General features: G+C 47.2%; 1 protein-coding gene across 1 annotated transcript in view; it reads left to right on the top strand.

Moving 5' to 3' along the window:
* Window positions 1-23,750, top strand: part of Hgsnat (Heparan-alpha-glucosaminide N-acetyltransferase) — a 39,144-nt gene that overhangs the window by 4,704 nt on the left and 10,690 nt on the right. Inside the window, exons 2-10 of the mRNA XM_045736866.2 lie at window positions 3,497-3,659; window positions 7,650-7,777; window positions 11,831-11,952; window positions 12,905-13,020; window positions 13,969-14,084; window positions 14,254-14,361; window positions 14,594-14,690; window positions 15,044-15,211; window positions 17,407-17,528. Of these exons, the coding sequence (XP_045592822.1) occupies window positions 3,510-3,659; window positions 7,650-7,777; window positions 11,831-11,952; window positions 12,905-13,020; window positions 13,969-14,084; window positions 14,254-14,361; window positions 14,594-14,690; window positions 15,044-15,211; window positions 17,407-17,528 (1,127 nt within the window). The 5' untranslated portion in view covers window positions 3,497-3,509. The remainder of the gene's footprint in view (window positions 1-3,496; window positions 3,660-7,649; window positions 7,778-11,830; window positions 11,953-12,904; window positions 13,021-13,968; window positions 14,085-14,253; window positions 14,362-14,593; window positions 14,691-15,043; window positions 15,212-17,406; window positions 17,529-23,750) is intronic.

The following is a 23,750-nucleotide window of genomic DNA, read 5'->3' as shown; positions in this document are numbered from 1 at the left end:
ATACATCTTCAGAAGGAATGATTCCTTCTGAAGATGTATTTAATATACGAAAGTACTTAAGGAAATTCCTGTTTCATTTTCCTCCGTGGTCTGACATTGTCATTCATATATATATATATATATATATATATATATATATATATATATATATATATATATATATATATGCGAACAAGCCTGAATGGTCCCCAGGACTATATGCGAATGAAAACTCACACCCCAGAAGTGACTCGAACCCATACTCCCAGAAGCAACGCAACTGGTAACTACAGGGCGCCTTAATCCGCTTGACCATCACGGCCGTCAAAAGGAAGTGATAGCCGAGGCTATTTGAGCCACTTCCCCGACGGCAACTCGGATGGTAATCTTGGGCATAGCATTTCACCAAATCACCTCATTCTTTGGGGCACACGTGAGGAACACAAATGCGAACAAGCCTGAATGGTCCCCAGGACTATATGCGAATGAAAACTCACACCCCAGAAGTGACTCGAACCCATACTCCCAGAAGCAACGCAACTGGTAACTACAGGGCGCCTTAATCCGCTTGACCATCACGGCCGTCAAAAGGAAGTGATAGCCGAGGCTATTTGAGCCACTTCCCCGACGGCAACTCGGATGGTAATCTTGGGCATAGCATTTCACCAAATCACCTCATTCTTTGGGGCACACGTGAGGAACACAAATGCGAACAAGCCTGAATGGTCCCCAGGACTATATGCGAATGAAAACTCACACCCCAGAAGTGACTCGAACCCATACTCCCAGAAGCAACGCAACTGGTAACTACAGGGCGCCTTAATCCGCTTGACCATCACGGCCGTCAAAAGGAAGTGATAGCCGAGGCTATTTGAGCCACTTCCCCGACGGCAACTCGGATGGTAATCTTGGGCATAGCATTTCACCAAATCACCTCATTCTTTGGGGCACACGTGAGGAACACAAATGCGAACAAGCCTGAATGGTCCCCAGGACTATATGCCAAGCGGATTAAGGCGCCCTGTAGTTACCAGTTGCGTTGCTTCTGGGAGTATGGGTTCGAGTCACTTCTGGGGTGTGAGTTTTCATTCGCATATAGTCCTGGGGACCATTCAGGCTTGTTCGCATTTGTGTTCCTCACGTGTGCCCCAAAGAATGAGGTGATTTGGTGAAATGCTATGCCCAAGATTACCATCCGAGTTGCCGTCGGGGAAGTGGCTCAAATAGCCTCGGCTATCACTTCCTTTTGACGGCCGTGATGGTCAAGCGGATTAAGGCGCCCTGTAGTTACCAGTTGCGTTGCTTCTGGGAGTATGGGTTCGAGTCACTTCTGGGGTGTGAGTTTTCATTCGCATATAGTCCTGGGGACCATTCAGGCTTGTTCGCATTTGTGTTCCTCACGTGTGCCCCAAAGAATGAGGTGATTTGGTGAAATGCTATGCCCAAGATTACCATCCGAGTTGCCGTCGGGGAAGTGGCTCAAATAGCCTCGGCTATCACTTCCTTTTGACGGCCGTGATGGTCAAGCGGATTAAGGCGCCCTGTAGTTACCAGTTGCGTTGCTTCTGGGAGTATGGGTTCGAGTCACTTCTGGGGTGTGAGTTTTCATTCATATATATATATATATATATATATATATATATATATATATATATATATATATATATATATATATATATATATATATATACCTGAGGTGCCAGCAGAATGTAACACCATAAAGGTGTATAGTTTATATTTTACATTCAACATGAGTTAGTCAGACAGGATATTGAAAGGCGCCAGGATGTCTGGCTTTAGCAATTAAAAAGTCACACTTAAAGAAGTTAATGACGACAAGTTGATCAGGGGTCAGGTCGTGTGAAGTGACCTTCCTTTAGCTGAAAATTGCAGACGGTTGATGGCGTCTTGCCATCAAACAACCTGCTGTTTAAGGGGTGGTAGGTACGTCTTTAATTTTGTTCCCTAGATCTTTGTCAGTTGAGGCTAGAGTAGACAGCCCACTGAGAGTACTGGTTTTAAGATGTTAATATCCGAGTGCATGCTGACAGCAGACACATTTGATAACAGCATAGAGCACAGACAAGTTTCATTCCTTGTCTTGTATGTACTGAGTTAGAATGGATGGTGGGGGCTACTTTTTACGTCTTCCCTTCTACCTTCTACTTTCTACTCCTCTCCGTGTTCTCAGTCTCTCCCTCCGCCTCATTCTAAACTTTCCCTTTTCCCTGACCACTTCTTACACCTCCCACCTCCTTTCCACCTCTCTACCTCCCTCTCCCCCAAACCTTCACCCATTACTTCATCATTCATTTCTTTCCTTTTTTATTTGCGATACGTTACAATGATGGCAGCGGTGTTGAACAATGTTTAATATAGATTGTGTTATTTAACATTGTTCAGACAGGCGCTAGCAGGGAGATTTTGACAGGTATTTAGTATTCGCGATTTAGCGAGTTTTTTTTTTCGTGTTAGGAGAGAGTGATTCTCTGGCGATGGGTTCTCGTGATCTTGGGAGTTTTGTGAAGTTCAGGGAATGTTCACCAGAACTAGAGTGTGTAGTGAGATTTGTGATAGTGGGTAATATTTGGCGTTTTGAGACTTAGCAGTTGGCTGTAGTTTGTGGAGGTCAGCTGAGTAAGGGAGGTGACCAGATATGTCCCGGGGGGGGGGGGGGCTCCCAGCCTCGCTGGTATACAGGTCAGGTGTGGGGTGACAGGTGTGGTGTAGTAGTAAGCGCTTCATTAATATGGGTTGCAGTAACTATAGGGATATAGGGATAGTTTTTTTTAGGAAGTAATAGTTTTTGTGAGCATATTATTTTATTGTGTTTAATGATTAAGACGCAGTTTCATGTCATATTCCCATTCTATTTGTGTGTCCATTCCATGCTTGTGAGAGCAGGTCTGGGTATTGTAGGGAGAGGGGGGGTTTAGCTGAGGGCCCACGAGCCACGATTACAAGAACACCTGAGGTGCCAGCGCAACACCTGACGTGTCAGCTGAATACCTAAGGTGCATGCAGAACACCTGAGGTTCCAGGACAACACCTGACGTCCCAGGACAACGCCTGAGGTCCCAGGACAACATCTCAGATCCCAGCACAACACCTGAGGTTCCAGGACAACACCTGAGGTGCCAGGACAACACCTGAGGTTCCAGGACAACACCTGAGGTGCCAGGACAACACCTGAGGTGCCAGGACAACACCTGATCGAGGTCCCGGCACAACACCTGAGGTCCCAGGACAACACCTGAGGTCCCAGGACAACACCTGAGGTGCCAGCAGAACACCCGAGGTGCCAGCACACGTTGGCCAGACTGTGCACGAGACGGGAGACACCTACTCCACCGGTGGGAAGGAAGAGGGGAGGAAGAGGAGAGGAAGAGGGGAGGGAGGGGGGGGGGAAGGGAGGCAATATAAGAGGGACACGAATAAAATAAACAAAATAATTTTATATATCGATTGTCACGCCAACTTCCCATGTGCTTACATTTCTTATTACTATTTGTTTCAGGGCCACATAAAGGATGGGGTCGGCGTTCTTGGAGGACCCGGGCGTGGACGAGTTCCTGGGGCTGTCGCTGACGGCGCTGGAGGTGGACGAGGCGTACGTGCAGGTGGTGTCCCACTACGACGCCAGCCTCGCCCTCTACACCCTCAACCATGAGTGTTATGGGGTCAGTCCTCTCGTGATTCTCTCCGCTCGCCCCCCCTATGTCATATTCTTATAACTGAGGTCCCTGTCAACAGTCTTATAACTGAGGTCCCTGTCAACAATCTTATAACTGGGGCCACTGTCAACATTCTTATAACTGGGGCCACTGTCAACATTCTTATAACTGAGGTCTCTGTTAACAGTCTTATAACTGAGGTCCCTGTCAACAGTCTTATAACTGAAGATCCCTGTCAACAGTCTTATTACTGAAGGTCAGTCAACAGTCTTATAATTGAGGTCCCTGTTAACAGTCTTATAACTGAGGTCACTGTCAACAGTCTTATAACTGAGGTCCCTGTTAACAATCCTGACCACTGTTGTGTTATTATCTACCATTAAAATGAGGCAATTAATAAATTTAACAGCTGTTGGTATACACTTTTAGCAACAAGTGTAGAAGGTTCAACATTATTGACACGATGTAATTTGACTTATACAAATATACGAATTATGAACTGTTGGTCTAGACTGTAGGGAATAACTGTATCAAGCAACACGAAACGACTGTAACAATTTGTACTAGTAGTACAAAATACTTTCATATCTGCCACCTGCACTGTAATTACCTACCTGTTCACAGTCACCTGCATTATAGTTAACTGCTAGTACTCACAGCTGCACTACAGCTCATCACCAGTACACAGTCAGCTGAACTATAGTTAACTATCAATACATACAGTCAGGAACACTACAGTTAACTACCAGTACACACAGTCACCATCACTATAGTTAACTACCAGTACACACAGTCACCAACACTATAGTTAACTACCAGTACACACAGTCACCATCACTATAGTTAACTACCAGTACACACAGTCACCATCACTATAGTTAACTACCAGTACACACAGTCACCAACACTATAGTTAACTACCAGTACACACAGTCACCAACACTATAGTTAACTACCAGTACACACAGTCACCAACACTATAGTTAACTACCAGTACACACAGTCACCAACACTATAGTTAACTACCAGTACACACAGCCACCAACACTATAGTTAACTACCAGTACACACAGCCACCAACACTATAGTTAACTACCAGTACACACAGTCACCAACACTATAGTTAACTACCAGTACACACAGCCACCAACACTATAGTTAACTACCAGTACACACAGCCACCAACACTATAGTTAACTACCAGTACACACAGCCACCAACACTATAGTTAACTACCAATACACACAGCCACCAACACTATAGTTAACTACCAGTACACACAGTCACCATCACTATAGTTAACTACCAGTACACACAGTCACCATCACTATAGTTAACTACCAGTACACACAGTCACCAACACTATAGTTAACTACCAGTACACACAGTCACCATCACTATAGTTAACTACCAGTACACACAGCCACCAACACTATAGTTAACTACCAGTACACACAGCCAGTCACACTATAGTTAACTACCAGTACACACAGTCACCATCACTATAGTTAACTACCAGTACACACAGCCACCAACACTATAGTTAACTACCAGTACACACAGCCACCAACACTATAGTTAACTACCAGTACACACAGCCACCAACACTATAGTTAACTACCAGTACACACAGCCACCAACACTATAGTTAACTACCAGTACACACAGCCACCAACACTATAGTTAACTACCAGTACACACAGTCACCATCACTATAGTTAACTACCAGTACACACAGCCACCATCACTATAGTTAACTACCAGTACACACAGTCACCAACACTATAGTTAACTACCAGTACACACAGCCACCAACACTATAGTTAACTACCAGTACACACAGCCACCATCACTATAGTTAACTACCAGTACACACAGTCACCAACACTATAGTTAACTACCAATACACACTGCCAGTCACACTATACCCAACTAACGGTACACACATTCACCACTATAGGTAACTAACTCCATCCATAATAAACAAATATATCATCGTCTAACCGGTCAGGCTGACCTTTAAAATACTAGTTCTTGTGACAACTGGTGTTGCACGCAACATGATTTTGTTAATGTGTGTGTGTGTGCAAGATATGTTGGACGCCCAGTGGCAGGCTTGCATTCTGAGTCTCAATAGCCAACTGTGCTATATGTAATTGACCATATATCGAACCCAGATTATGTAGCAGAGATGTATGTATTGTGTGTGTGTGTGTGTGTGTGTGTGTGTGTGTGTGTGTGTGTGTGTGTGTGGTTTGAGCTCTATAGTCACAGTTTGTGGCTGAGTGCTCAATAACTCACTCTCGGGCCAGATTCATAAAGCAGTTACGCAAGCACTTACGAATCTGTACATCTTTTTTCAATCTTTGGCGGCTTTGATTACAGTTATTAAACAGTTAATGAGCTCGGAAGCACCAGGAGGCTATTTATAACAATAACAACAGTTGAATGGGAAGTTTTCATGCTTGTAAACTGTTTAATAAATGTAATCAAAGCCGTCAAAGACTGAGGGAAGATGTACAAAATAACATAAGAATGAAAGTAACTGCAGAAGGTCTATTAGCCCATACGAGGCAGCTCCTATTTACATCCACCCAGTCCCATTCATATATATATATATATGTTTAACCTACGTTTGAAACAATCAAGGGATCCTACTGCTATTATGTTATGCAGTAATTAGTTTCACAAATCAACAACCCTGGTACCGAACCAGTATTTACCCAGGTCTTTTCTAAATCTAAACTTACCCAATTTATACCCATTGTTTCGTGTTGTTTTGTGTTGATATTTTTAATACCCTATTAATATCCCTTTGTTATGTCCATCCACTTGTACACTTCTATCATGTCATACATAATTCTTCGCCTTTCCAGAGAACATAATTTAAGCTTTGTCAATCTTTTTTCATATGACAGGTTTCTAATTTGCGTGATAAACAATTTTCATTCTACGATCGACTCGATCTAGTGAATTTATATCCATTCTATAGTTTGGTGACCAGAACAGAACTGCATAATTTAAATGGTGCCTATATAGCCAGAGTAAAATATAGTTGAAGAACAACACCAGGTGTCTTATTATTAACGCTTCGATAAATAAATCCCAGTGTCCTATTTGTCTTATTACGAACATTTATGCATCGATTTTTTGGTTTTAAATTCTTACTAATCATAACTCTCAGATCCCTTTTGCAGTTCGACTTCGCAATCTCAACACCATCTAGCTCGTATCTTGTAACTCTATCATTATTACCTAGCCTTACAATTGTCAGTATTACACTGCATCTGTCAATCTTTTGACCATTTCAAAACCCTATTTAGATAGTCTTAAAGTGATAGTGAGTCTTTTTCCGTGTTTATTTCCATCCCGATTTATGTATCATCGGCAAATTTACAAATATTGCTACTCAAACCTGAATCTAAATCATTTATATATATTAAGAATAACAGAGGTCCCAAGACAGAGCCTTGAGGCACCCCACTTACAACATTTTCCCAGTCTGACATAATCCCATTAATACTAACTCTCTGTTTTCTTTGGTATAACCATGCCCTAATCCAACTTAATATAGCACCCCCAATACCACGAGCCTCTATCTTTTTAATCAGTCTTTCATGTGGCACTGTATCAAAAGCTTTGCTAAAGTCAAGGTACACAACATCACAATCCTTACCACTATCAACTGCCTCAACTATGCTGGAATAAAATAATAGCAAATTTGTAAAATATGAACGGCAATTAGTAAAACCATGTTGTGAATCATTTATTTATCTGTTTTTAAAGATTAAGACGAATGGTACTTGCAATTATCGATTCAAGCAACTTTCCCACAATAGTCGTTAATCTAATTGGCCGATAGTTTGACGCAAGTGATCTATCTCCTTTTTTTTCTTTACATAACAGAAACTTGACATTACATTCTATATTTACATAAATAATTGCGAATAATAACTCAGTGAATAATTGAGAGTAATGGTGTGTGTGTTGTGACAGTGCCCGCTGGAGAAGGAAGGCGTGGTGGCGCCCGGGACCACTGTTAACCTGACACTGGCCACCGACCATCCCTGGACCTTCCTCCTCAACACTGACGGCTCTCATGATTACATCCTTCCAGAGGACAAGTATGTTACCTGTTGTCTGTTCTTGCGTGCAAGTGTACACTGTACCCTCAGCTACACTGACCACGGCTACACTGACCAAAGGTACATTGTACCTACAGCTACACTACCCACAGGTACACTGAAAAAGTAGTTAGTAAACAGTTGATTGCCAGTTGAGAGGCGGGCCGAAAGAGCAAAGCTCAACCCCCGCAAACACAACTAGGTGAATACAGCTACACTCACCAGGTACACTGACCACAGTTACACTGACTACAGGTACACTGACCACAGGTACACTGACCAAAGGTACACTGACCACAGTTACACTGACCAAAGGTACACTGACCACAGGTACACTGATCACAGGTACACTGACCACAGTTACACTGACCAAAGGTACACTGACCACAGGTACACTGACCACAGTTACACTGACCAAAGGTACACTGACCACAGTTACACTGACCAAAGGTACACTGACCACAGTTACACTGACCACAGCTACACTGACTACAGTTACACTGACCACAGTTACACTGATCACTGTTACACTGACCACAGATACATTGACCACAGATACATTGACCACAGTTACACTGACCACAGTTACACTGACTACAGATACATTGACCACAGTTACACTGACCACAGTTACACTGACCACAGATACATTGACCACAGTTACACTGACCACTGTCACACTGACCACAGATACATTGACCACAGATACATTGATCACAGTTACACTGACCACAGATACACTGACCACAGGTACACTGACCACAGTTACACTGACCACAGATACATTGACCACAGATACACTCACCACAGTTACACTGACCACAGATACACTGACCACAGTTACACTGACCACAGTTACACTGACCACAGATACATTGACCACAGTTACACTGACCACAGGTACACTGACCACAGGTACACTGACCACAGGTACACTGACCACAGGTACACTGACCACAACTACACTGACCACAGGTACACTGACCACAGCTACACTGACCACAGATACATTGACCACAGATACACTGACCACAGTTACACTGACCACAGATACACTGACCACAGTTACACTGACCACAGTTACACTGACCACAGATACACTGACCATAGTTACACTGACCACGGTTACACTGACCACAGCTACACTGACCACAGATACACTGACCACAGCTACACTGACCACAGCTACACTGACCACAGGTACACTGACCACAGCTACAGTGACCACAGGCACACTGACCACAACTACACTGACCACAACTACACTGACCACAGCTACACTGACCACAACTACACTGACCACAGGTACACTGACCACAGGTACACTGACCACAACTACACTGACCACAGCTACACTGACCACAGCTACACTGACCACAGGTACACTAACCACAGGTACACTGACCACAGCTACACTGACCACAGGTTCACTGACCACAGGTACACTGACCACAACTACACTGACCACAGCTACACTGACCACAGGTACACTGACCACAGGTACACTGACCACAGCTACACTGGACGCTCAGCTCTTCACCCTCCACAGTTTGTATATAATTATGCAATAAGTGGTTGCTCATGCAGGCGTCACCCGTGTGAGGGAGACAGTATGGCCATGATGTGTGTCTCCCTCTATCCCATACCCGTACTAGCCTAGGTTGCCAGGCTCACGGGCGGGACAGGACAGTCGGCCTTCAAAGAAGCTGCTTACTTTTCATATCTAGCGCTGGCACCACGGGAGAGCTTCCCACTCTTGCTCCGACCCGGGGGACCGTTCGCCTCTCCAGTCCATCAGTGAGACGAAAACCTTTCCATGTGAACATAGAATTCTCCCAGCCTCGCCATCAGCACAGGGATTTAGAAAGCCTCGCGCCCTCGAGTTTGGCAGACCTTATAGCCTCTGAAATCTAAATACTCCGGCTGTTTCAAAGTATATTGAACTGTTTGTGATCGTGTTCATTGACACATGAAGTCTCTGACTTGTAAGGAGATGATGTACTATGAGATCCCGTCGTGGTCCGTTCCTATACAGAGGAATCCCATATTGGGATTGTCAGAAATGTGGTGGTGGACACAGGCGGGGACGCCACACAGTGAACGGGACCTCACGCCTGTACCAGTAAATCTTTCAGATTCTTCTGTCGCCCCAGGCGGCAAGTCACGCATGCTGCGAGACGCAGCTGGAGTCTGACCTTAGAATATCGTCTCTGAAGACTCCACATCAAAGGTTCTCCCTTTCGTCCTCGGGTCGGATATTGCACCAGATTCTTATACACGGCCCACACCTGCCTCAGTATCAGACATTCCTGCTTTGCAGTGAATCTCCATCGTCTCCGGTTGTCTGATTCTCTGTACTGCCAGCGGTGCCCAAACCAGGAGGATGCCATGGAACAAATCTTCAATGCTATCGAAAGTTACTTATCTCCCGCCTCACAGTTTCCGTTCTCCTGGACGGAGCTGGTACATGGAACACTCACACAAAACATGAGATGATGAGAACTTCGCCTCATTCCCGCTTTATCAGCCACGCCTGTCATCTGATGGGCATGTAGAGGTGTTGCTTCCCCTTTCAGCACAAGAGGCCGGATATCCGGAGAGCAACCGTTCCCCTGGTCATAACAAACATAACAGCCATCAATACAGTATCAAGCCTTCACTGCCACACATCAGTACAACATCCAGCCATCACTGCCACACATCAGTACAACATCCAGCCATCACTGCCACACATCAGTACAACATCCAGCCATCACTGACACATCAGTACAACATCCAGCCATCACTGCCACACATCAGTACAACATACAGCCTTCACTGCCACACATCAGTACAACATCCAGCCTTCACTGCCGCGAGCATGACATCTTACTGTAAAGAACAACCTTCTAATCTTTCTAAGCCTCAATATGGTATCACCGAGACGAGGCTCCCTTGGCCCTCTCGTGCAGTCATCCGGAGGAGAAAACCTTGACGCTAACTCTTCCTGTCACACATAAGAAGACAATGAGCTCAGTGGGCCACAGGTTCCTCAGTGGGCTGACCGTGTCACAGAATATTACACCCTAGACGCTGTTGTCATTCAAAGATTGTAATACTTCTAACGAGAATGTCATTCAGTTTTGTTTCTTATTAATATTGTGGTACTGTGGGAAGATCATACTCTGGACAGTCCATCAGGATGTGCACTCAGGAGCACACACGTCAATCACCAGTCTCTGATGGTCGTCGACAGAGATAACAATTTATTAATGTATTGCTTCACTGTCGTCAGTGAGAGGATGTGTGTGGTTACTATACAATTATTCAATTAGTTACCTGGACAAAAATAAGCACTGGCCAAGAGTGCTAATACGCACATTTCTTATTTTTGTTTTGAGTCAGTTGTCAGTTTACTCCAGCTCATAATTGTGTTGGAATATTTTGTAGTGTTGATTTAATGTAAAACTAAATCCAAAAGGTTCAAAACCACGATTATCAATGTTTCTGAGAATCTCTTGATACGGGAATGTTTCTTACACAGTAGTAAATGCTTAGTGTAAAGCTTCTTGATCTTTCACCCTCAGACAAATGCTGGAGATTGAGTGTAACTAGGGTGTGTTATACAGGTTTGGGGTGAGTAACTAGGGTGTAGTACACAGGTCTGGGGGTAACTAGGGTGTAGGTACACAGGTCTGGGGATAACTAGGGTGTGGTACACAGGTCTGGGGGTAACTAGGGTGTGGTACACAGGTCTGGGGGTAACTAGGGTGTGGTACACAGGTCTGGGGGTAACTAGGGTGTGGTACACAGGTCTGGGGGTCACTAGGGTGTGGTACACAGGTCTGGGGGTAACTAGGGTGTGGTACACAGGTCTGGGGGTAACTAGGGTGTGGTACACAGGTCTGGGGGTCACTAGGGTGTGGTACACAGGTCTGGGGGTAACTAGGGTGTGGTACACAGGTCTGGGAGTAACTAGGGTGTGTTGTGTGGTACACAGGTCTGGGAGTAACTAGGGTGTGTTGTGTGGTACACAGGTCTGGGAGTAACTAGGGTGTGTTGTGTGGTACACAGGTCCGGGGTGTGCGTGGTGGAGGGCGCCAAGCTGGGAGAGTTCGGGGTGTACCAGCTCAATGTGTCGCAGGACGCCAACTGTACCTTCACCAGCCTCAAGGAGCCAGTCTTCCAGTACGGAGGTTAGTACCCCCTCTCCCTCCTTCCCTCCCCCGCTCTCTCTCTCTCTCTCTGTCTGTCTGTCTGTCTGTCTCTCTCTCTCTCTCTCTCTCTCTCTCTCTCTCTCTCTCTCTCTCTCTCTCTCTCTGTCTCTCAACTCCCCAGCAACTCTTTCACACTTGTTATTACATGGTTTGTTTACATGTTACGTATGATCAGTCAGGTGTTCTCACTGTAGCACTAACTTGTCACTACTGACCTCACCGCAGTACTGATGAACTTATACAACACCCCGCACAGTGTTCGACAATTTCCATACATTTCTACATGTCATTTCCATATCCAACATGCATTTGTGTCCTCTTATCATATTTTCATGTAGTTTAAAGAGGCTGTCTTTGTCTACATTGTCTATTCCGTTAAGTATCTTGTATGATGTAATCATATCCATTCTATATCCTCTCTCTATTATGGCTGTGAGGTCCAGTTCATGTAACCTGTCTTGACAGCTCAAGCCTCTCAACTCTGGCACCACTGTTCTTCATGAACACTCTCTACTTTCTTTCTCCCTCACCACCACCACAATAACTACACTCCCTCATAACCACCACAACAACAACTACACTCCCTCACCACCACCACAACTACACTCCCTCACCACCACCACAACAACAACTACACTCCCAGGTTCGATTCTCATAGGGGAAGTATTTGTTAAATATAACTTGTGCATTCATGCAAGTGTGTGATATTGTTGCTTGGAGATACCAGGTCAGGTGTTTGCATGTTTCAGTCAGTTGCAGGTGTTTCTAAACAACTGCCTATTTAGGGGCATATGTGGTATAGCCACATGCCCGTAAACTAGGGGGCATGTGGCTATGTGTAGCCGCACCACATGGAAGGACACCACCAGCCATGCATGTGGTGGGCCAGGCTGTGAAGGGCCACAGCCACAGTGTTGACCATCTCCCACAGCCATCGTGATCGCTGTGGCGGTGTACACAGCTGTGGCGCTGCTGGCAGCTGCCGCCCCCGCCCTCTACCGCTGGATGGCCAGGCGCTACGCCCAGGCCAGGGACGACGGCTCCCAGGTCAGTACCCACACACATGCACGCATGCGCACACACATGCATGCGCGCACACACACACACACACACGCACACGCACACGCACACGCACACACACACACACACACACACACACACACACACACACACACACACACACGCACGCACGCACGCACGCACGCACGCACACGCACGCACACACACACAGCGGGTCGGGGTCTGGGTTCTGGTAGCTGTAGGGGGTCTGGTAGCTCAGTGAACAGCGCGCGGGACTCGTAATCCTGTAGCCCGGATTCGATCCCCGGCAGAGGCAGAAACAAATGGGCAGAGTTTCTTTCACCGTGATGCACCTGTTCACCTGGCAGTAAACAGGTTACTGGGAGTTAGACAGCTGCTACGGGCTGCTTCCTGAGAATGTGTGTGTGTGTGTGTGTGGGTGCGTAAGACAAATATATATAGCAGATATAATAGAGGAAAAATAAATTGGTTAAAAAGGTGGGGTCCAAGAGCTTGGTTCTGCAGACGCAGATACTAAAAATACACCCACTCAGTACAGTTCAGCAGTGGCAGGAATTAATTAATTAAAATTAATTGTCGGGAGAAAGCGCCAAGTCATTACGACTGTATAGCACATGGAAGGGGTCAGGATTAGGATTTGGGAAGGGACGGGGGGAAAGGAATGGTGCCCAACCACTTGGACGGTCGGGGATTGAACGCCGACCTGCATGAAGCGAGACCATCGCTCTACCGTCCAGCCCAAGTGAATGAAGCCCAAAAGTGAATTTTCACTCACTTCATTTATCTGGGTCTCTGCAACATTTCAACATTGGCTAAACATCAGTTGATGAAAGAGAAGACATTGAATCTGGAAGTTAAATGTGTTTGTTAAGTGAGTGTTGCTTGGATCCTGCACATGTTGCATGACTGAATATATTGTGTAACTACCATTCTGGTGTTGTATGGATGTTGCAGGTGGAGCTACAGATGGCAGGGAGCACCACTACACCTACACCTGAGGGCGGGAAGACACCCGCTACCAACACCCCGCCGGCCAAGCCCAGACTTAAGTCCCTGGATACCTTCAGAGGGTGAGTGGATCTCTCTCACTCATACGTCTCTTTCTCTGTCTCATTGTTGACATGTTCTCAGCTCTCTCACCCTGTTGGGTGTAGGTCAGGTGTGTGGGACTGTCCCCTACACTCTGTGGGCTGTAGGTCAGGTGTGTGTGGGACTGACAGGTGTGTGTGTGTTCCGCAGGATGGCCATTGTGGTGATGATCTTCGTCAACTATGGAGCAGGGAGCTACTGGTTCCTGGAGCACGCTACCTGGAACGGTCTCCAGGTGGCAGACCTGGTGTTTCCTTGGTGAGTTACCTGTACCCTTTCCCCCTTACTCCCTCCCTCCTTGTACCTCCCTCACACTCTCCCTCCTTGTACCTCCCTCACACTCTCCCTCCTTGTACCTCCCTCACACTTTCCCTCCTTGTACCACCCTCACACTCTCCCTCCTTGTACCACCCTCACACTCTCCCTCCTTGTACCTCCCTCACACACACAGTGGGAGCCAGTGAGGCACTAAGCCACCGTCCACCTGCAGGTTCATGTGGATCATGGGAGTGTGTATACCGATGGGACTCCGCTCCGCCCTCCGCCGCAAGACGCCCAAGCATAAGATATTCTTCAGAATACTGAAGGTAAGACTCCTTCCCTCCCTGCTGTGGTCATGACTCGTGATCCTCCTTTGTAAGCACCTTGTGGCTAAGTAAGGAAGGGATGGACTATGGCTAGGTGCGGAGAATATGGATAGTGATAGTCTAGGTGATGAGTGGATGTGTAGACATAGGATAGGTGAGGTGTTAGGAAAGGCTATGTTTGGATGCGATTGTTACGAATAGACTTGGCGAGAATGGGATAGGTATGGATAGGGTCAGGTGAGGAGGGGATGAGTAAGGATAGACAAGAGGTAGAGGGGGATGGGTAAGACTAGGCCAGGTGTACAGTAAGCCAGTGTGCCACAGCACTAACAACAACACTTCTCCCCCGGCAGCGTTCCATCAAACTGTTCGTGTTGGGCATCATCCTCAACTCCCTGGGCGGGTGGATCATGCTGGACCAGTACCGGGTACCAGGCGTCCTCCAGCGCTTCGCCTTCACCTACCTGGTCACTGCCGGCGTGGCCCTGGCCCTCTCCCCTGACCAGCCCCCTCAGTACCAGGTGAGCCCTGGGGACCCCAGTACCAGGTGATTCCTGGGGACCCCAGTACCAGGTGAGTCCTGGGGACCCTAGTACCAGGTGAGTCCTTGATCGTGACCCCCAGTACCAGGTGAGTCCTCATGTCCCCAGTACCAGGCGAGTCCTCGTGTCCCCAGTACCAGGCGAGTCCTCGTGTCCCCAGTACCAGGCGAGTCCTCGTGTCTCCAGTACCAGGTAAGTCCTTGATCGTGACCTCAGTACCAGGTGAGTCCTGGTTATTCAGTTGAGCCCTCCCACCTGGCTTGGTGAATTACTAGCAGTACCATGAATATACCATAGTACCATGTTGGATGTACAGAAGTATCCTCATGATTGTACAATAGTGCCATCTTGGGTATACAGAAGTATCCTCATGATTGTACAATAGTACCATCTTGGGTATACAGAAGTATCCTCATGATTGTACAATAGTACCATCTTGGGTATACAGAAGTATCCTCATGATTGTACAATAGTACCATCTTGAGTATACAGAAGTATCCTCATGATTGTACAATAGTACCATCTTGGGTATACAGAAGTATCCTCATGATTGTACAATAGTACCATCTTGAGTATACAGAAGTATCCTCATGATTGTACAATAGTACCATCTTGGATGTACAGAAGTATCCTCATGATTGTACAATAGTACCATCTTGGGTATACAGAAGTATCCTCATGATTGTACAATAGTACCATCTTGGGTATACAGAAGTATCCTCATGATTGTACAATAGTACCATCTTGAGTATACAGAAGTATCCTCATGATTGTACAATAGTACCATCTTGGGTATACAGAAGTATCCTCATGATTGTACAATAGTACCATCTTGGGTATACAGAAGTATCCTCATGATTGTACAATAGTACCATCTTGGGTATACAGAAGTATCCTCATGATTGTACAATAGTACCATCTTGGATGTACAGAAGTATCCTCATGATTGTACAATAGTACCATCTTGGATGTACAGAAGTATCCTCATGATTGTACAATAGTACCATCTTGGATGTACAGAAGTATCCTCATGATTGTACAATAGTGCCATCTTGGGTGTACAGAATTATCCTCATGATTGTACAATAGTGCCATCATAGTACAGTCATGTTCATCTTCATAGTACAATCATGGATTATATTTAGTACCAATGGTGAATGTACCATAGTACCATTGGTGGATGTACCATAGTACCATTGGTGAATGTACCATAGTACCAATGGTGGATGTACCGTACCGTAGTACTATTGATGTATGTACCGTCATGGATGTAAAATTCAACGAACTTAGTACCAACCAGTTTGACTTCAGATCCCAAAAGAGTACCAATGATGCCATTATTAGTCTGCTTGACCTAATCTACACAGCCCTTGACAAGAATGAATTACCAACTAACCTTTTCATTGACCTAAGAAAAGCCTTTGAAACCTTAAATAACAATAACCACCCACTTAAACTTCACCACTATAGTATTAAACGCCTTGCTCGGAACTATATTCGTTCCTATCTCAGTGACAGACACCAATATGTAGCCATCAATAATATAGCCTCCCCCATTGACAGTAGGAGTGCCACAGGGCAGCACCTTGGGACCTCTCCTATTTCGTATATACATCAATGATTTGTCAAGTGTTTCTAACATTCCTAAACCTATAGTGTTGACGATACTACCTTCATCTATTCTGACCCCAACACCCCACACACTAAATAATTTTGTCAACAGTTAATTAAAAAAACGTCCACTCATGGATGCCAACAAACAACCTCACACTAAACATAGAAAAGACCTCCTATTTTTTTGGTGGAAACAATTCATCTAACCAAAAAAACACCTAATTTAATTTAAATTCAAATTAAAAAAAGTTTTTCATAAATGGTAGTACATTTTATAATCCGAAAGGTTAACATAAAGAGTACAGTACAATAATTACATAAGGATCACAATAAGAGCACAGCGTGTAAACATTGTCATTATTAGTATTAGAAACTCCCTTTGTCTTGAGAAAGAAAGGCCATTTAGTGTCACACTGTATGAGGAAGGTGCCGTCGGCAGGTAAGAAATCAAATCTTCAGTGTGAAGCAGAAAATTTGTTTGATATATACTTGTCGCAGTTGGAGCGATGACTTTGTCAGGTGATGGATTATGAGAAGTGAGAAGTGTGGTCCTCCGGCAGAGTGACGTGGGCATCGCCATGGCGGACGTGCTCCAGATCTTGCCCCAGTGGGTGGTGCACCTGGTGATCCTCGCCGTCCACACCCTCGTCACCTTCCTCCTCCCCGTCCCAGGCTGTCCCACGTGAGTACCTTCACCTTTGTCACCTTCCTCCTGCCCGTCCCATGTGAGTACCAACATACGCCACATGAGGACCCCCTCACTCCCCACATGAGGGCCCCTCACTCCCCCCACATGAGGGCCCCTCACTCCCCACATGAGGGCCCAACATTGACACCAGGTACAATGGTAAGTCATATAACAACAACAAATTATAATAACAGCTTACTCATACTTGTAGCACCCTCGGCCAGAACTCCCACCCTGGAGTCCAGGACCTGGATATACAGGCTGTATATATATACGTCACCTGCTAATTCTTCCCAGAAATCAACGCCCTTATTTGCCAACCCATTATTGACCAAGGACTTTTGACGCTAAACCTACCCAGTTTGTTTCCAGTCTGTCGTGTTTTATATATCGATGAACCTTGGTCAATGTGCAGCCTAGTTACAGCTACTCCCACTGTATGTTACAGTGTGTTACTCTCCCCCTCTGTGGCGCCCAGGCCACATGGCGGACCCCGGTACAGTTACAGGAGAGCCACTCACCAAGGGCCTTCTCCAAGCAGTGGGGTAGAGCAGGACGTCCTGGGAACGACAAGGTTGGGTACAATGTGCTTCACGAAACTGCTCCACTAAACAGTCAAGGTCGCCAATTATGGGGGTCTTCTTAAGCCGCCAAATACCTGTGGGGATTAGGCAACACATATTGGGTTTCTTAATGGAAAACTCAACTGCCTCGATCCCTTGTTTTTCTCCCAAGTGCAGTTATAAATATGCACATGGGAGAAAAATAAAAAACATTGTACAACGAACAATGGGGCACGAATGAAGATGACAGAACATGTGACTGTGTACACTGTCTCAGCCTACCACCGTGGAACTGTAGAGCCGCTGAAGGTGAGTTACAAAGTCGCAGGGGTGAGGTTTAGTACAGTAGGGAGGGAGGTGAGTACCGGAGCAAACAGCTGAACACAGCGAACCAAGACGAAGGCCAGGCGCTGTCTGGTACAAGTTCACCAGCATTTTTACCGCAGCTCGTCTACGTATGGGGAGAGAGGAGTCACCAGTAAAAGTGGGGACGCAGCGCCGCTAATTCTCGCGTTCTAAACGGAATAAAAGATTCAGGTGTTTGCCCACATCTGTGCTTTTTACGGGCTGCATGTTTAAAGCGCACAGCACGAGCACATTTCGAATTCCACCAAGGAGGGCACTTTCCCGAGCCAGTGGAGGCACATCATGGAAAGGAGTTAAAGCACCATGTAATAAGGTGACCTTGAAAAGAGGGAGGGAATGAGAGGTAGATCAGACGGGCAGGGAAGAGCAGTGAGGATGGAAAAATAATCCAGTCTGCCTGGAGATTTGAGTCACCAAATCAAACCTCCACTGGAGAAGAGAGAAATGAGTTCAAAAAGAAATGAGAGATACGAGGATGGGGAAATGATCACTGTTATAGAGGTCAAAGATCTGCCATGTCAGGTGTGTGTAAATGGAAGTGCATGGCACTGAGAGAAAGATCAATACAGGAAAGTGTATGATTGTGTGAGTTGCCGTGAGTGTGCTCACATACGTTGAGAGGAGACAATGTGGGAGCGAGAACACGCGAGAACAAAGACGACCACGGGTACTAGTAAGACAGTCACCCCCCACCACGCATCTCTCCAAATAAAATCACCAAAAAAGAGAACGAGCTCCGGTAATAAGTGTGTCAGTAAGTAATAAAGACTCCGGATCAAAGAAGAGAAATTGGGGAATAAATGGAACAGATGGTATACCATTTATTCACAAACATACGTGCGTCGCTGGAATGGATGTTCAGTTAAAAAAGAAGAGGAATAAAGGAGACATCATTCCGGAGTCAAAGAGCAGTAGAGAGGAGGAAGGGTCAGGCTTACATTTCTGGCTAGAAAATTGGAAGGCATCTGGGTGCAATAGATGCAATGTTCCCTATCATCTCGGGTGGAGAGGAAGTATAGAAGGTGGTCGGGGTGGGGTAGACATCGACCTAAGCGGTCAGTGTGTACGGAGGCAGAAGTTAGAAGATACAGGAGGAGGACGGGGCCTGGGGGGCCTCGCACCGGACACACAGCAGTGAAGGTCCGGTTACTTCAACAAGACAGACATGAAAAGGTACAGGAAGCCAAGAAAGAGAACCGAGAGGACTGACAACTCTCAGCATCAGACTAGGGTAGAGCAGGAGAGAAAGGTGACCTTGTTGAAATGGCAGGATCCAGAAACTAGAACGGTTCCGGACCTGGAGATGGGGGCAGGCTGGAGTGTCACAAAGTGCCGCATAAACATCAGTCATGCCTGAGAGGAGGCCAAAGCAGCGGACCTGGCATCTAGCCTTGAGGATGGATACATGGTCTCTGACGTTGAAGATCGTTTGCTCGTACTTATAATGGATACAAGACCGAGAAGAGATGGACTGGGCATCACAGTAGTTAATGCAATGTGAATGGGAAGAACAAACGAACTTTGTATGGCTGGATTCCCCGCATAATGGGCGAAGGAAGCTGACTGGAGTTAAAAAATATGCCGGAGACAACTTGTGAAACATGATCGACAAAACGTCGATACCGAATACCAGCAGCAGTGGCTCCGCCGAGGCCGAATGGTCCAAAGTAAAAGTATTTGACATATTCGCAAACAACTAAGGCAAAAATGATAAGACCATAAGTGATAGAAATTGAGGAAAAGAGATTATGAAATAGAAAAAGATGGAACGAGTGCCAAGACGCCTCATACTGTGGCCACGACAACATTCACAGTCGAGACACCATGAGATCGGCCACCTGCAGACCATACAAAGAGTAGTACACGAGTCACCTTCAAACGTGTAGATCAACAGAAAGCCTCGAACCATCGAGAAACATCTCCTGACCTATCTGCTGTAAGAGGCCGAACCTTGTAAAACAGTGCCAGTTCAGACAACGGGCCTAAAGACCAGAAACCACTGCTGTGTAGGACAAATGGGAGGCAACAGAAGAACGTTTCTAACCTGGACAAAACTTGAAGCAGCAGCTTAACCAGAGGAAAAAGATAAAGAAACCTCCATCGACAACAGTCCATCCGAAAGGTATCGTCTGCGAGAACCTCGCAGAGAGAGAGAAAACTGAGCAGGCAAGGGCAGCACCAGCAAACACTTGGAGATGATAACTCTAGGAACATCAGGTTATGATTAACAGTTTGAGTCTACGCAAGAAGTGAGGCATAAACATACACGTATCATGAAGTACACTCAAATAAGAACAATATACAAGCAAATGGCTCCCGGAAGACAAAAACAGAATCCAGGATGGCTAACACTTACCTGAAAACCCAGGACCAGGTGACGGGACAGGCAGAACATAAAAGTGAACAGCATGAACGTAAGCACCAGGCAATATGACTGAGGGACCAAGATTGGCGGACTGAGAAGGAAGGTAGAAGGACCCAACGAGTGTGCTTCTTCTTCACAACCGACCCCCTCCCCGCTCAGCTCGTTGTCGCCGTGTGGGGGCTTCGTGGGCGGCTGCTGGAGTGTGATGCTCCTTAGGACAGTCCTCTGTCCTTTTCTAGCCTTGTGCTCCTGCTGCCGTCCTCTCCAATTCTGCTGGGCATCTTTTCCTTTTCCTTCTGTTTCGTTTTTCTCCCCCCTCTTCTCCTATCTGCTTGCCGTTTCCTGCCGACCTTTTGCTCGTTCTGGTTCTTCCATGGACTTCTTCTATTTTGTCGCCCGGGTGCTTGAGGAGGCATACTCATGCACCCGTAGAACTGCAGTACCCGACGTCGAGAGCGAGGGGAACCTTTTATTGTCAATCCCCACTTCGTCACTGAACCCGATCTCGACGGACTGTCGGTTTCTTAAGGTGGCGTTTGTGGGGCGTATACTCACGACGCACCCCTAGGAGGCCCCGACAAGATCGGCGATAGCTTCTGGTTGGGTGTCCTGCCTCTAATTGTGGCTCCATGGTGGGTGTGGGGGCACATTCGTGAGTGAATTCTTAATTTCGTCAAGATGATAACCCCTGTTTCGGCTGCTTCTGGCTTACCTTTTCAGGCTCGTGGGGTGGGCGACCAAGCCCCCGAGTCGGTCCGTATTGGAAGACCGGGCTCTGTAGCCTCCGCTGCATTGGGCCCCGACCTTGCTCCTCCTTTGGCCTCTCTGACTCCTTCCCCTGGCTCCCCTCCCTCCTCTGTGGTTGGGTCGAGCCCCAAGCCCCCAGTGGTGACTACCTCGTCCCCTGGCGCGGCTCCTTCTCTAGTTGTAACTACTGCGCCTTTTAACCCCTCTCTCTCTGGGGGTTCTCACCGCCGTCCTCGTCACGGCCGCCCTCGCTCGATTCCTTCCAGTTCTGCTACCTATCAAGCCTTGTTTGGTCCCGCTTCGTGGGCCAAATATTTTGATCTCCTCCCTCTTGATTCTGCGCCTCCTGACGATTTCTCCCTTCATCGACATCTCATTGATTCCGTGGATGCCTCCATTACTTTCAACCCCACTCGTCTCGGTACACGTGTCGTTGCTGCTCCTTCTCAGGATGCTGCTTCCCGCTTGGCTGCCTTATCCTGCCTTGGCGAGACCCCCGTTCGGGTCTCGAAGAACGCTCAATTGAATGCCAGTGTTGGCACTATTTTGCTCCCGCCCCATGTTGCAACCGGTGTTCGGGACCTGCGCGACTGCCACGACGATATTCGCCATATCCTCGCTGCCCAGGGCCATTCTATTCTCCAGGTGGACACGTTTACTCGTCCCCCTCGTGGTAGTCGCCGTCAACCCCTCCGGGTTGTGAAGATTACCTTTGATGGTAGGACCCTTCCACCCTCTGTCATTCTTGCTGGTGCCAGGTGCTCTGTCCAGGAGTACATTCCTTCTCCTCGGCTCTGCAACAAGTGCTGGAGGTTTGGGCATGGTGCCCTCCGCTGCTCCGGGACTGTCTCTCTCTGTCCTTTGTGTGGTGGCGAGGGTCACTCTAAGTCGGAGTGCACTTCTCCCCAGGCTCGTTGCCTCAACTGCGGTGAGGCCCATCCTACCTTCTCCCGTGCGTGTGTCCATTACAAGCTTGAGGCAGCCGTCCTCAACCTGAAGCACCGGGAGCGTTTATCTTTTCCTGAGGCGAGGCGCCAGGTTCGCCGGCTCCCGCCTTATGCTAATATCTCTTATGCTCGCGTGTTGCGCTCTTCCTCTCCTCGTCCTTCCCGCCTTCCTCAGACTCACAACCGTTTCCGGGCCTTGGACCCTGATGCGCCCACTGCCCCCTCCTCTGTTCCTTTGGGTTCTCTCCCGAAGGATCCTCCTCCTGGTCCTCTGTCTGGGGTTCCCCTTCCTTCTACCCGGTCTGTCGTGTCTTCTGTGTCTTCTTCCTCGTCCCCCTCCGATCCTCCTTCCCATCCTCTTCCTCCATCTATTGGCTCTCCCCACCGCCTGTCGGTGCGGGCGGATGTCCATCGCTCTCCTAACGGCCGTCGTGTGTGCTCTCGTTCGGCTTCTCCTGTTGAGACACTGGAATCCGTTGCCCGGTACGTAGTTGCTGGGACACCGGTCTCTTTAAGTCAGAAGCGTAAGCCTGGCTCCTCTCCTTCCTCTTCCCCGGCGGGTAAGAAGGCTTCGCTTTCTTCCTCAGCTCCTCCTTCTGGCTCTGTTGCTCCTTCCCCTCCCGTTTCAGTGCTTGCGCCCCCTGTTCCTGCTATGGAGGTTTCTTTGGCCCCTGCTTCCCTTTCGGTTGCTGCTCTTGCTGGGGTGCGCTCCCCTCTTTCTACTCCCCCTCCTCCTGCTGCTGTCCTTGACGGCTCCTCTCCGTTGTCTCCTCCTCTTCCTCCTCCTCCTCCAGACCCTGCCCGCCCACCTCTGCTCTGTTCTCCCGTTTCCTTCCCTCCGTCTTTGCTCAGTTTACCCATGCCCCCTAACCCTGACTTTGCTGACCCTGATCCCGACCCTGATATTCTTTAACGTGCTCTGTTGGTCTTTCGCCTTTGTTTCTTCCTTGTTCTCTGTTTTTGTCCTTTCTCTTCTCGTCGTTGTCCATTCTTCAATGGAACGTTCGAGGTTATTACGCCAATTTCCTCGAACTCCAACTTCTGATTTCGCGGTTTTCGCCCCTTTGTGTCTGTCTCCAGGAGCCAATGCTTGGTGCTCGTCCTGGTCGTTTTCGTGGCTATTCCTTTCTCTCCCCCCCCCCAGCCATTGCTGGGGCTTCTAATTCTTCTGCTCTTTTGATTCGGGCTGATGTTCCCTTTGTTCCTTTACTTTTTCCTTCGCCTCTCC

This window comes from Procambarus clarkii, chromosome 18 (assembly GCF_040958095.1).
Source record: "Procambarus clarkii isolate CNS0578487 chromosome 18, FALCON_Pclarkii_2.0, whole genome shotgun sequence".
Lineage (NCBI taxonomy): Eukaryota > Metazoa > Arthropoda > Malacostraca > Decapoda > Cambaridae > Procambarus > Procambarus clarkii.
Note: the sequence above shows the minus strand (reverse complement) of the source record. Positions and strands in the feature narration are given on the sequence as shown.